Source organism: Prunus mume, linkage group LG5, assembly GCF_029339155.1.
Source record: "Prunus mume cultivar Tortuosa linkage group LG5, ASM2933915v1, whole genome shotgun sequence".
In the NCBI taxonomy this organism is placed as follows: domain Eukaryota; kingdom Viridiplantae; phylum Streptophyta; class Magnoliopsida; order Rosales; family Rosaceae; genus Prunus; species Prunus mume.
The window spans coordinates 14,090,699-14,106,586 of record NC_142702.1 but is presented as its reverse complement, the minus strand read 5'-3'; the positions used below and the strand labels follow the sequence as shown (position 1 = coordinate 14,106,586).

The 15,888-nt window shown below is 41.6% G+C and overlaps 1 protein-coding gene and 1 pseudogene across 1 annotated transcript; one reads left to right on the top strand and one right to left on the bottom strand.

Annotated features, from left to right (window-relative positions):
* Positions 1 to 3,212: 3,212 nt before the first annotated feature.
* On the bottom strand, positions 3,213 to 3,947 carry LOC103319257 (protein DETOXIFICATION 49 pseudogene; annotated as a pseudogene).
* An 8,003-nt stretch (positions 3,948 to 11,950) lies between these two features.
* On the top strand, positions 11,951 to 13,510 carry LOC103319256 (uncharacterized). Its single transcript, XM_008220767.2, has one exon. It carries the CDS (start codon positions 11,951 to 11,953, stop codon positions 13,508 to 13,510), a length of 1,560 nt encoding a protein of 519 aa, XP_008218989.2.
* Positions 13,511 to 15,888: the final 2,378 nt, after the last annotated feature.

The window sequence follows — 15,888 nt, the reverse complement described above, 5'->3', positions numbered from 1 at the left end:
CCAACCGGATACTCCAAAAAAAAGACTATTTGCCCAAAAACAAGAGGCTTATAAGAAGGATGTCGAAAGAGCCTTCGGAATACTTCAGGCTCGATGGGCAATCGTTAGGGGACCTGCACGTATGTGGCACAAAGAACAACTTCATTCAATCATGATGACGTGCATAATATTGCACAACATGATTGTTGAGGATGAGCATGAGGATCTAGATGCAGAATCTGATGATGAAGACAATTGTCCATGAACATCTAGAAGAGCAAGAGCAAGACTTGCTTATGAGCTTGAGCCAACTATCACCTACGATATAAACCGAGACAGACAAACTATCTCAGACTACATGGTCCGTCATAATAGAGTTCGTGCTTCACAAGTGCATCACAATCTAAGAAATGATTTGATCAACCACATTTGGAGATCCGAAGGAGAGGGGCAATAAGCTATGTTGTGTGTTTAAATTATGTTGTGTGTTTAAATTATGTAAGTGTGTTTAAATTATGTTGTGTGTTCAAATTATGTTGTGTGTTTAAATTATGTAAGTGTGTTTAAATTATCTAAGCGTGTTTAAATTATGTTGTGTGTTTAAATTATGAAAGTGTGTTTAAATTATAAAAGTGGTTGTGTGATTTTAATGAATTATATGGTTTATCATTGAATTTAAAAAATAAACTAATCATAGAAAAAAAAACGACAATCATAAAAAAAAGATAAACGATAATTATAAATAAAGATAAATAACAATTACAAATAAAGATAAACGATAATTAAAAATAAAGCTAAACAACAATTAAAAATAAAGATAAACGACAATTATATTCAGATAAACAACAATTACAAATAAACGTAAATTAATAACCACTATGTGGAGGGCTTGGATAATAGTCTCCAGAGTTGTCTTCCGGATTGTAGGGGGAACTTGTATTCATCTGGGTCTCAATAATTTCGTCTTGCTTATTCCCCCAATATTTCTTCTTTCTTGGAGTAAATTTGGATAGGTCCATGGACATTATCCTCTGTTCATTGGCCTTCTTATCTTGTTGGATTTGATATGCATGTTGCTCTTGTAGGAGCTCTAACTTTCGCCGCCTATCCTCTTTTGCCTCATTTCCTTGTTGAACCAATTCAGACAAGAACTTACCACTTTGGTTGAGATAACTTTCAACACGTTTCCCTTTCTTTTTTTCATCCTTCTGTTTATCTCTTCCCAATGGCCTTAGAGTGGGCATGACCACATCATCTTCATCTTCCTCCAAATTGATTGTATTGCCACTATGAGAAGAATCTTTGAATGATTGTGTGGGAGATTCACGTAGGTCGTTCCATTTTGGGCAATCTTTTAAGATTTGCCAAGCATGATGCAACTTGAAAGGCCTATTTGGAGGTTTATTATCATTCATGAAAATTGTTTTTGCATTTATATCCTACCCATGAAATAAAATAAAAATCAAGTTAATAATTGAAAACAATTAAAATTATAAATTTAAGCATTGAAAAAAATGAGTACTCACCACATCTTCAAGATTGGAGCCACTCACATGTCTTGCATTGGCCTTTGTTAGACATGCCTTCCAAAGAGAACATTGTTGGTTGATGATCTTGAACCGAGAAGCAATAGCTTGCGGTGATCGTACCTCGGCTCCGCTCATGCCCGGATCATTTTCCAAAAAATTTGGTACACACGCAACCAAAATGAATCATTTGATTGATTCGTGCCAATAGCCCCATCTTCAGATACAGAAACCCACCCTTTACATAATGCCTCATCTTCTTGTGGTTTCCAATTCACACCTCTTTGGGGTTTTGGGGCCATTCTCAACAAGAATGAATGTAGAATGAAAAATTATAACAAAGGGAGAAAGGAAAACAAAGGGAGAAAGGAAAAAAATGATTTTTGGTGGATTATTTACCAAATGAATGACTATTTATAGAGTTTGGAATAGGTTTTGGGGTTGGATCTGACTTAGATTAATTATAAATATTAATTTGACCGTTGGATTTAAATTTGAGCCGTTAGATGTAAAATTTTACTGTTCAGATTGCCTAAAATGAATCAGAATCGTTGATTTTATAGCTGTTGGAATATTTATAAAATAAAAAAATAAAAAAAAACAGCATAACAAAAATTTGAAAAACTATCCGTTGCTTGTCAAAAACGGAAAAGGAATGAAGATTCCCACTTGTCAAAGTGGGCCAACGAACAAAGTTGGGCACATGGGCTGCTGCTTTCCTACAATAAAAAATTATATGTTAAAGCAGATTGGGCCCCACATAATTACCAGTCCAGGCAGAATATTGGGTGGAATTCCAGTCCAAGTTTGAGGCATCTCAAATTTTCACCTCCCAAAATACATGGGTTGGAGATGGTTTTGGGAGGCTAAACTCAAAATTTGAGTTTCCACCCCAAAGGTTGGAGATGGTCTTAGTGTTGTGAGTCAATTTATGCATTCGCCTAATGAAATTCATATGGAAGCAGTTATGCGAATTTTGATGTTGAAGTCTGCACTTGGCAAAGGGCTGATGTTCTCAAAACATGGACATTTGGAAATTGAAGGTTTTACAGATGCCGATTGGGCAGGAAATCGAACTGATAGGCGTTCAACATCAGGTTATTTTACATTTGTGGGTGGTAACCTTGTTACTTGGCGAAGCAAGAAACAGAAGGTTTGTTCTTTGTCCAGTGCGGAAGCTGAGTATCGAAGCATGGTACATGGCGTATGTGAGATGTTGTGGATTCAGAAATTATTAAAGGAATTGGGCTTCGTGGCTAAAGATGCCATGAAATTGTATTGTGATAATTAAGCTGCAATCGACATAGCTAATAATCCAGTCCAACATGATCGTACTAAACATGTGGAGATTGATAGACATTTTATTAATGAAAAATTGGAAAGCAATGTGATTAGTGTACCACATGTGAAATCAGAGGAACAACTTGCAGATATTTTGACTAAAGCAGTGTCTAGCCATGCATTTAGTGACTCACTTGACAAGTTGGGCATTGGTGACATCTATGCACCAACTTGAGGGGGAGTGTTGGCGTGAGTCCTATTTTAGGTAGGAAATTAATATAAGGATTCTTGTAAATATTGTATTACCTGTTCTATCAGGATTAGCTTTTATCTTTTCCTTTGGTAAAAAGTCATTGTACACTATATATACACCTCCTTTGAGAGAAGAATATATATCAGAAATTCACCATATATCCTTATATTTGACTAGTAATTGATGGGAATGTGAAGAATGATTGCTAGAGTGGCACAAAATGTTAGAGGCAGGGTAATGGATTGAGTTCTGAGGTAAATTCTCAAAGGGTGCAGTAAACACTGAGCAAGGAGGTCAGGGAGAGAACAGAGGAGGTAAAGTTGAGCTTCAGAGGCAATTGCTTCATCGTGGCCACAAAGGAGGAGGAGTTTCTTCATGTTTAGCCACAGAAGAGAAATTGGTAAGGATGTAAATATCAGAAGAAGTACTGTTCTCTGCAAAGAGAGGCCAAGCAGCGTATGCCTTTTGGCACCAAAAGCTTGACCACAAATGGGTTCCATTCCCATGGCAAGGCCAGAGAGAATCGAGTAACCGGTGATGTTAGCAAGGCCGACGGCAAGGGACCCGCCGGCTAAAGCGAGCTCGCCGAGACGGCCGAGGAAGAGCATGGAGATCATTGACCTGGAGTAAAGTAAAAGGCCAGTGAGTATCATGGGAAAAGCTATGCTGGCTATGGAATTGTCTTCTTTTAGAGCCGAGGAGAAATGGGATTTTTGGTGGGGTTTGTGTGTTTGGTGGTGTGCGTTTAGTTGTAGCTTCTTCTGTACTTGCTCTGGTTGGGACGTTGTGCTTTTGGAGATCAATGGGTTAGTGAGCGTTTTGGGGCCTTCTGGGTCTTTAATGGAGACAAGGTAAGGGTGGTCTGAATTGCCATTGCAGCAGGGAGAAGGAGATGTCAGCTTGCTCATTATTATATGCGCTTAAGGATCAATCAACTGTAAGTTAATTTGTGTGTGTGTGTGTGAGAGAGAGAGAGAGAGAGAGAGAGAGTTGAGAGTTGAGATTGTGGGGGTCGTTGAGGGGTTTTTATAGAGTCTTTGTGATGACTGGCCAGCAAAACCTAGTGAGAGATGGGTGATGTGTGTAAATTCCACTTTCAATTCTTAAGAAGTAAGATTTGGTTTAATTTTGTTTCTTCTTCTACACAAAAAAAATCGTGTAATAAATTCTACACAAAAAAGAAGTCCGCATGCCTGATGATCACCCACTTTGTGTTCCTCCAAACGTTGGTCCTGGTACTAAGGGCCAGAATTGGGTTTATGGGCTGTTATACTATGATCACAGTTCCACTTACGACCTCTTTGGATTTGATACGTTTACATTTTTATCCGAGCTAGGGCAACTAGCTATCCCTAATGTGATTTGGGTGGGGACTATTCAATAAGGTGAACTTCAATGACTATTTTCATGGTCATGATAATCCAATATTAGGGATTTTGGGGTTAGGCAAGGGTCACCCCACAGGTATTCAAAAATTATTATTATTAAGACATTGTCGTGGAGCTCAGTGTGGAAAATAGGGAGCGGAAATTACGGGTGTGGAGCTTGAGGAACGCAGGAAAATGTGAGATGAGTCAAAATTGGACTAGAATTCCACCAAGAATTCTGCCTGGACTGATAAATCGTGCTTTGACCCGACAATTCGACTTCTCCTTCCTGCCTTTTGGACTATTCGATTATAACTTGAGCAAATTGCCCATCCAAACTTATTTGTAGTTATTAGGAGAACCTTTTCTTGTCATTTTCTTTTATGAGTCGAACCTTCGATGTGAGTGTGAAGGTTCACAAGATACCTAAAATGAGAACCAAGAAAAGACGTTACACAGATCAAATTAAAGTGTGAAGGTTCACAGAACGTAATGAATCTTTGCCGACAATGAACATGCATGCCACAAAATTCTTCGGCATGCAGTAAGGCATTTGGACTACGTTGTAGGTGCAACTTATAACTCAAACTCCCAGCCGCCCCCCCCCCCTCTCCTTCTCTCCCTCCGCCAAAGAAAAAGTTCAAAATCACAATTGGACTTTTCAAACTTGGTTCTTGGCTGATCTCAACAGAATCTAAAGAAATCTGCCATAGTGAACTCGGTCCTCTGTGATCAGCTGTAATCTTGACTTTCTTTTTCTTTGAAAACAGGTACAAAACAAAAGGAGAAAAAAGATAAGGAAACCTAGTTAATTTGGCTTTACAAAGCTGTACGTAGTTAAACCAATATTTTGAAAACAAAAAAGCTCTTGTCAGATAAAAAGTTAAATTTAGAGGTTGTGTATTTCTTCGCATTTTATTAAATTTAAAAACCAAGTATTAAGGTTATACGAAGAAATAAAATTATAGGAATAAAAATTGTTCCCTCAATTTTGAATTAAAAAGAAAAAAAAAACTCAAATAAATGAAACAAAAATGGGAAAAATGAATAGGAGGAGACAAGGCAACATAGGGTTGAATGATGCTAGCTGTTGCTTTGGTGAATGATGCTAGCTGCGATCCGCTACACCCTCTCTTTAACCTTATCTCTTCGTGTAAAACTCTCATGTGTCTGGTGGTGTGTGTTGCATTCAACATACTTATAGGAAAAGTAATTCTGCTGCTGATCTCCTTGCGTCTATTGAGATTTGGATGAGGAAATTTAAAAGTACAAAAGATTTCATAAATGACGGAAATTGATGTTCTAGAATTTGTAAAGTTTCTTGTTTTGATGATAGATTTAAAACACGGAATTTAACCTTTATTTGTAAAGTTATCTTTTTTTTTAACTCAATCTCTCTTGAGATTTTAGAAATGATGACTTTTAGATAGAATTTAAAGTTGAGATTTATGATCACCAAATTCCATGTTTTTTCCCATGCGGATGTTTTTTTATCCAAACACAGGAATTGGTTCATGTCAATTTAGAAATTCTGAATTTTGTCAAAATCCCAAGTTTATTTCCCTCATTCAAACGCACCGTAAATCTTTCGGGATCCATTTTTGGGACTTCCCCCAGCTGCTGTGAGAGAATCTTTGTTTAATGACTTATGTCGGGTGTCTACCCCAAGATTTGTTGTTGATTAGTTTTGTGCTGGGCTTTAGCCCACCTCTTTACCGGAAAAAATTTAAAATAATTACAATAAGAGATATTTAGTCATATCCATTCTTACGGCCAAAGACTCAAAGGGCAAGCAAGGAAAAAGACCCCAAAAGGCCATCATATTTACCGATCTATTTAGAAAATGTTTGATAACCATTTCAATTTTAGTTTTTAACTTTCATTTTTCATTTTTTGTGCAAGAGTATAGATGAAATTAGGGGGGTGTATTTAATTGAGATTTTGGGGCCATATATATCTCTTTTAAAATATGTATATGCATTATTATATAATCATATATCTCTTTTAAATTAAGTGTTAAATACTTTTTTGGTCATTGGATTTTATATGAATTTCAATTTAATCACTAAGAAAAAAATTTAGCCAAATATATGTATCATCAAAAGTTAACCATTTATAGGCATACATTTTCTTTCAAGTGGCTTGATTAAATACATTTTTTGTCACTTACTTTTACAAGAAATTTCAATTCTCTCTCTCTCATTCCAAATCATCTCTTATAGCCTCAATCCTAATTGATGATAATTAGTAATTTGATGAATCATGGGATTTTGGTTTTATGTTTCCATTGAATTATTTGTGTAATAATCCTTTATAATATTGAAAAAGCATATGGTGATGAGTTTTTAGTTCTAAATTTTTTATCAATATATATGGTCCAAATAATTACTTAATTTGTAAGTTAACCACGTCCCTAAGCAAAATAATAATAATCATAATTAGGCCAAATATTGGTCCTCTCATTTTGCACAATTGAAAGAACTTTGCTTGAAATTTTAACAAAGTAAAAAACAAAAAATATCCAAAAATTACGGCCTTTGCTTTGAATGTAATAACAATTATATAACTAACTTAGCCCTCACCATGTTCGTTGGATTGGCTCAAGTCTTTGGTGTGCTTTGACAGGACCCGCCCTGAATTTCCCGGAAGCCGAGACAAACCCTGCGGAGACCCCGGCATCACACCCACGCCGGGTTCACTCCTTAAATCTATGTCCTCGTTTACGAGAGGATTAAGGGCACGAGACTTTCTGCGAAATTTGTGAGTCTCCCAATAAATTGAATATTTCCCCAAAATTTCCACCTGCATAAAACATTTTATAACCCAACCGGCAGCACGCACAATATAATCTCATGCAATTTACATAAATGGCCTCCGGCCTTCAAATGATTCTTGCAGAACTGCCCACAATGTTTTTAAAATAACTTAATGCATCAAACATGCATATAATAAATTCAAAATCTATTTATGCACACCTTCACTCACTTAGTCCCCAGGACAAGCCTCAATTCAACCAAGTTTCGGGACCAACAACGAGGTCCAAACCAATCTCAATAAGACCACCTAAGTGGGGTCTAATCTGTGGCTGCACCTAGTAACCCGGCTGCCTACGTACCCTACTAAGGGATCAAGCGACACGTAGTTCTTTCCCTAAAACCCTTTTTCCTCGGAATCACAACTCAACAATACTCACAACATCTCCCCATACGCCGGAACATCCAACGTTACGTATGTGACCTATCCGCACGCCGGATAAACCTACGACACGTGAGAACTCATCAACATATCACATAATCCCCTCATACGACGGGACGAACCCGGCCTCGTATGGGGTATGTCAACACGCCAGCTAATCCAAAGACGCGTGCGACCTCAATACTGGGCCTAGCTACATTCTCACCAGCCATCACACAATCATATCTCCCCTCATACGTCGGGACGCACCCGGCCACGTATGAGGTGCATCAACTGCGTCGGCTAATCCAAAGGCGCGTGCGACCTCAACTGGGCACGGCTACATTCTCACCAGCCCGCACACAATCATATCTCCCCTCATCGTCGGGGCGCACCCGGCCACGTGTGGGAGTCGGTCAACTGCGCCGGCTAATCCAAAGGCGCGTGCGACCTCAACTCTGGGCACGCTACATTCTCACCAGCCCGCACACAATCATATCTCCTCATCGTCGGGGCGCACCGGCCACGTATGGGAGTGCATCAACTGCGCCGGCTAATCCAAAGACGCGTGCGACCTCAACACTGGGCCTGGCTACATTCTCACCAGCCCGCACACAATCATATCTCCCCTCATACATCGGGACGCACCCGGCCACGTATGTGGTTTGTCAACACGCCGGCTAATCCAAAGACGCGTGCGACCTCAACACTGGGTCTCTACATTCTCATCAGCCCGCACACAATCATATCTCCCTCATACGTCGGGATGCACCCGGCCACGTATGGGGTGTGTCAACACACCGGCTAATCCAAAGGCGCGTGCGACCTCAACAGGGCGACTACATTCTCACCAGCTGCACACAATCATATCTCCTCATCGTGGGACACACCCGACGGCGTATGGGTCTGTCAACACGCCGGCTAATCCAAAGACGCGTGCGACCTCAACACTAGGCATGGCTACATTCTCACCAGCCCGCACACAATCATATCTCCCCTCATACGTCGGGACGCACCCGGCCACGTATGAGGTTTGTCAACACGCCGGCTAATCCAAAGACATGTGCGACCTCAATACTAGGCCTGGCTACATTCTCACCAGCCCGCACACAATCATATCTCCCCTCATACGTCGGGACGCACCCGGCCACGTATGGGGTCTATCAACACGCCGGCTAATCCAAAGACGCGTGCGACCTCAACACTAGGCCTGGCTACATTCTCACCAGCCCGCACACAATCATATCTCCCCTCATACGTCGGGACGCACCCGGCCACGTATGGGTCTATCAACACACCGGCTAATCCAAAGGCGCGTGCAACCTCAACACTGGGTGGCTACATTCTCACCAGCCCGCACACAATCATATCTCCCCTCATACGTCGGGACGCATCCAGCCATGTTTGGGGTTTGTTAACACGCTGGCTAATCCAAAGACGCGTGCGACCTCAACACTGGGCCTAGCTACATTCTCACCAGCCCGCACACAATCATATCTCCCCTCATCGTCGGGGCGCACCGGCCACGTGTAGAGTGCATCAACTGTTGGCTAATCCAAAGGCGCGTGCGACCTCAACACTAGGCCTGACTACATTCTCACCAACCCGCACACAATCATATCTCCCCTCATCGTCGGGCGCACCCGGCCACGTATGGGAGTGCATCAACTCGCCGGCTAATCCAAAGGCGCGTGCGACCTCAACTCTGGGCACGGCTACATTCTCACCAGCCCGCACACAATCATATCTCCTCATCGTCGGGGCGCACCCGGCTACGTGTATGGGAGTGCATCAACTGCGCGGTTAATCCAAAGGCGCGCGACCTCAACACTGGGCTGGCTATATTCTCACCAGCCCGCACACAATCATATATCCTCATCGTCGGGAGGCACCCGCCACGTATGTGTGCATCAACACGCCGGCTAATCCAAAGGCGCATGCGACCTCAACACTGGTGCAGCTACATTCTCACCAGCCCGCACACAATCATATCTCCACTCATACGTCGGGGCGCACCCAACCACGTATGGGTGCATCAACACGCGGCTAATCTAAAGGCGCGTGCAACCTCAACTCTTGGGCACGGCTATATTCTCACCAGCCCGCACACAATCATATCTCCCCTCATATGTCGGGACGCACCCACCACATATGGGAGTGCATCAACTGCCGGCTAATCCAAAGGCGCGTGCGACCTCAACTCTTAGTGCAGCTACATTCTCACCAGCCATCGTCGCATTTCTTGGACTGGCTATATTCGCACCGACCATCATCTGTTCACTTTAGGCATGGCTACATTCTCACCACCATCATCTTTGTTCACTTTGGGCTGACTACATTCTCACGGCCGTCATCTGTTCACTTTGGGCTGGCTACATTCTCACCCCGCACGGGTTTAAAGGCCTCAACATAATCACAATATGGGGGGGTGCTTGGGGTAGTGCGTATAGCACTGTAAACTAACATTCGATCCCTTTATATACCTTTATACATCCACACAATTAAATATATAATTTCTAATTTCTAATCCTATATAAACCTCAACCAATAAAGCATTCCATAAACTCCCCCATTTAAATTCATCAATTTATATCCTAAACCCACAATATCTATTCAACTCAACAACGCTCAAGACCTGTCACTAAGGTCATTACAACCCTCTAAGAAAGGTAAGACTATCTCGGAAGTCTCACGGTCAACCTAGGGTCGGGGCCGCGGGGCCCACAACCTCAAAATTCTGATCTGACAGTTCCTATAGGTTCTACAAGGTTTAGGACACACGTCCTGCAAGTTTGGTCCAGATCGGACGGTCGGATCGCTCATGATCGCACGATCGGACGGTTACTAAACCTTACCCCTAGGGTTGGCATTTCCGGAGTATCCGGGTCTCCGTTTTACGATCCGTCGAATGCTATACGATCCTGGTAATGCCTAGATCAACATATTATAACTTCAGGACCATCCAACGGTCCAAACCTAGCGAACTCTGAAAATACGCGATATGCGATTTCCGTTCGGGACTCTAACGGTACTCAAAATGAGATCCAAGCACACCTACGCGCTCGTGACATCGAGAGGATCACAGTGGGACAAAATGCCCTCATTTCGCTGCCCACGCGCCGCCACACGCCCGGGCGTGGGTGTCCAAAGCGATATCGCATTGCCGTAAAACTTCCAAATCTAGAGCCAAGACTCCTACCCTAAGTAATACACCTAATTTGGAGTCACTTTTGTTCTTGGGTATACCCCAAAAATTGAACGGAAGTGGCCGGAATCTCCCTCGAAATCCGGCCGAAACCCAATTCGTAAATCAAGTTGCCTACGCTACAAATTGATCAATTCCTACCCAACAGGCAATTAGAGCTCAGAAAATAAATGAGAAACCATACCTCACTTGCCGGAATCGGTGGCGGACGACGGAGAAGCGGGCCGTGAGTTTAGTGAAACAAGGCTTTTCTCTTGATTTTACGGCGAAATCCCGGTGGCGGCAAGACACAGCTAGGGTAGGAAGAGGGCGGCTCGGTCATTTTGTACCGGCCCGTCAAGTTTGGTGGCGGACGAGAACACGGCGGCCATGGTGGCTGTCGCAAAAACCGAGGAGATAGGGAGAGAGAGAGAGAGAGAGAGAGAGAGAGAGAGAGAGATACGAGGGCAGTTCCGTCTTTTTATCAAAAATCCATTTTCAAAATATTTATGACTTTGCCACTGGTGATGTTTTGCCCGTAACTTCTTCGTTACAGCTCCGATTTAAGCTCACTACGTCTCTACGGACTCATCTCGCCGTGCTCTATGCAACGGTACAACCGGAATTCTCAACTCCTTTCGGATAAGAAATGACCAAATTACCCCTATCACAAGGGTAAATTCGTAATTCCACTTAAATAAATTAAAATATGCAATAAATTTGGAGTCGGGGTGTTACATGCTTCCTAGTTTTGAGTTCAAACTAGTACCTGCGTGTGAGTTTTACCTCTCCTCCTTCCTAACTTTGGCAGCAACAACCCAAAAAAAAAAAAAAAAAAAAAAGAAGACTTAGTCCTCCCTTAAGTTTTATTTTCTTCTAACACTTTTCATTGAAAGAAACTGGTGCCATATTTTCTATATATACAAAAACAGCCCAACAAAAGCGTCGATCGGCATGGGACTTCACTACATGATTTCATGGTCTGCAGACATCCCATCTGCTGAAAAAGTTTTATTCAAGTAATGTGAGAAACTAAATCACTGCCTTCAGTATGCCCATGCATGAAGCCATCTCTTCTAATTTTGCCCTTCTTATAAATATTGACGGTGTGGGCTTTTCGTTATAAATAAGATGCTGCATGCACACTAGATAGAGATCTATTGAGATATACACAGAAATAGAGAACATGACATTGCCAAGGTTTGTGGTGGTGAAATCAAACCACAACAAAAAGTACTTGCGCTACCTCAAAAAAGGAGATGGAGAGGAGGACTCTCCCGCCGGGTTTCTCAAATTCACCGGAGAAGAGGCCGGGAGCCATTACGCAAAGTACGAAGTGGAGATGGCAAAGAATACCGAGAACAAGGGATTTGTCCACATTAGAAGCTGTTACAACAATAAATACTGGGTAAGCGTCAATGGCATGGATAAGTTCGAAGGCGATGCTTTGATTGTTGCAGGGGCAGACGAACCGGAGGAAGACCAATCCAAACCCTCATGTACCTTGTTCGAGCCGGTCTACGTAGATCCAATAGACGATGAAGACGACGACAATAAACCGGACGATAAACCTGAAGATGACCTTGAGGAGGACAGTCAGGTAGTCCAATTTCGCCACGTCCAGCTCGGACGCTACACTTGCTTGCACAACGATTCGGATGCCCTAGTACTTTTCGGAGGCTCAAACTCTACCACAGACGATCCGAACAACCTAGAGTCCCGGGATGTGTGCACTGTCGTCAATTGGGAATCGCTGGTGATTTTGCCGAAACACGTGGTGTTCAAGGGCGATGATGACAACTACATCACCGCCCAAATGAGCGACTACCACGGTGACGACGACGATGCCGATGGACCAAACCTCATGTTCCACGGTAATGATATTAATGATCCGGGTGTGGCGAACGAGATCTTCATGAACGCGGACGGAACCCTACAAATAAAAAATATTTTTTTCGAAAGATATTGGAGACTCGCCAAGGAAGAGTGGATCTGGGCGGACGCATTTAACCCGACCGCCAGAGACAAAAACTATAAAGACACGTTGTATAAGGCGATCAAGCTTTACGACAAGACCATAGCTCTCATTAACGTTGGGAACAACAATTACTGCAAGAGATATTCGAGCGGGATATGTGCTCTCAGTGCCAACGTCCCTAATCTCTCCATATACTCTCATCTCAAGGTGGAAGAGCCTGTTAAGTCGAGGACCATATACAAAGTTAAGTATCGCCTTGACCACGCCAGGACCTACAATTACCAAACTGACTTCGAAATCGCCACCGCAGAGGCCGTCAACTTCACCCAAGAAACCACCACTGTAACCCTAAAGTTGTTTTACAAGAGGCTGAGTAGTTGCAGTTGGAATGATATCAACAGAATTTACTCGATGAAGCTCAAAACCACCATTGAAGCTCCAGGCGTTCCGAGAATCGCGACACACGAAGGCGGATTGAATAAGGTTGAAATTTCGGATGGGTTTAAAGGAGATGTCCAGTGGGGAGAGACCGAGGCCTACCAAACTGAAGTGGAGACTGTGTGCGTGGTTGATGTGCCGGCAAAGAGTGTGCTGAAGGTGAGGCTGCTGGCCACGACCGCTTCATGTGACGTCCCATTCTCCTACTCTCGTCAGGACACTCGTAGCAACGGCCAGGTGCATGTCACAAACGACTTGGACGATGGTTTTTACAGTGGTATCAATGCCTTCAACTTCAAGTACAATACCAAGGAAGAAAAGCTGGGATGATTAGTTTGCATGCAGCTTAATTATGTTTAGTTTCATTTTCAAGATAAATAAAACTTAGTAAAATACTCTCATAGGTAGGTGATCCCACCCCTATTATGTAAGATGCATTTTCTGGTATTTTAAATGTTTTATCATTCTCTCTGCCTTTTGTTTTATATATATAGATACGCAACTGTTTACTTAAAACATATAATAAAAAATAAAATGATTTACACTCAACTAGATGGAGTCCGTGGCTTACAACCTAATTCACACGAATATATAAGATTTTTACTAATTGTGTTACTGGATTTGGATAGGCTTTTTACCTATTTATCCTCTGGTACATATATGTGTGGCTATTGTTGGTTTTTTTTTTGTGTAGTGTTAGAAGGAGAAAAATAAACACATGACCAAGGACCCTAAAAAATCTCTCATTTCATTGGATAGCATTGATATATTTTTGTGTTCAAAGCTTTTCAATATACGTGTTGGGTAATCCCTAAAATAGGTCGACCTATTTGACAATATATATGTGGCTAAGCATGTGATGGAAATCACTATAAAAGATAATGGCCATGAGCTGAGCATTTGGTAGAAATCCTCATAAAAGGTAATAGCATGGGCTGATATACTCTGAACACATCAAATCAAATCCACTTTGCCTAGCTAACAGAAAACTAATTTGCAAAGGAGAAATACGTTTTTAGTCCCTGTAGTTTTCACAAAGTTTCACTTTTGTCCCTTTGTTTCAATTGCTTCAAATTTGACCCCTGCGGTTTATAAATTGTTCCAATGTGAGTAGGGATAGTAATAATACCCGTCGGGTTGGGTCCCTGTCGGGTCCCTGGCCCTAACAGAGGGAGTTTTCGGGGGGAAATCGGGGCGGGTATGGGGATCCCCGAATTTGCAAAATCCCCGACCGGGGATGGGATTGTTATCCCCATCCCCAAACCCGGCCCGATAAGTAATATATTTATTTATAATCAATATATATATATTAATATGATGTAATAAACAAAGTTACCCTAGAGACTAGATGGATTTATTGTGCTTACTGAAAAAAAGTTTCTAAAGATTTGGATATAAATTATTTCAAGTTTTGTGTCCACCTTCTTTGGCTTGTTGAGTTATTATTTTAACAAGAAATATCTTGTGGTGGTTGTTTTTAAAATTTCACAATGATGTGATTGTGCTTTAGAAAATTATTTTAACAAGAAATATCTTATTCAAAACCGGGGATTGGGGCGGGTATGGGAGGCACTTCCCTGACGGGGACGGGGCGGGGATTCCCGAAAAGTCTAAACGGGGATTGGGCGAGGGCGGGGACAGGATGGTGGCGGGAAGGGATGGTATTGCCATAACGGCCCCTAACGACCCGTTGCCATCCCTAAATGTGAGGTAAAATTGATGGATTACAGATTGACAGAAGTTCGCTGATATCTTTGAATTTGAGCAATGTGCAAACGAGATCACCCTATATAAATTAAAATAAAATTTGAACAATGCAATTGAAAAAGTACTAGAGACCAAAAAGTAAGCACAATTAAAACAGAGAGAGCTAATCATTTAAGATTTTGGGTTGCAACTTGTATAAATAAATAAAAAGAGGTAAAAACTTTCAAGTGCTATAAATTTATGTAAATGTCAAGCATATGTATGTAGAAACAATGGTATCAGAGAAACATATATATAAGTCTCAAGCTTCTGCACAAAATATATATATATATATATATATACACACATCCACAAATTCTCATTTGTCTCTGCACCCTTTGCAGGTAGACATCAAGCCTGGCCCATAGGGTGTGCGGGCTGGGCTGCGCACAGAGGCCCCTAAAACATGATGCTTTTTACGGAAGTATCTATTGATATAAAAACACTTGGGGCTTGTTTGGTATACCGTATTAGACTCTGGATAAGAGTAAATTGTCCATGTCAGGTGTTTGGTATCAACTTGTATTATTTAATTACCTGACTATTTTATACGGGTTGAGTTTTTAATATTCTCCTTACCTGACTAACTAATACAACTCACGTACCCTGGTTTAGATAATACACGTTTAATTAGGGAAAAAGAACACACGTTCACGTGAAAAATCCGACGATACTATTTTCATCTTCTTCTCGCTAGGGTTATTCTCTGTTATCTTCTCCAAGGTTGTTCTCTTCACCTTCTCTAGGTATCCATCTCTCTCTCTCTCTCTCTCTCTCTCTCTCTCTATATATATATATATATATATATTCCTCTTTTATTAAATCTTTGAGGAAATTAGGTTGTGAGGTTTTCCTTTTTGACGTCTTTTTTCTTGCTGTATTGGAACAATACATGCGGTTGTGAATCCAACTCAATACATTATGCTAAGTTTTTCTTGCGTTTTTTTCTTTATGTATTTCAT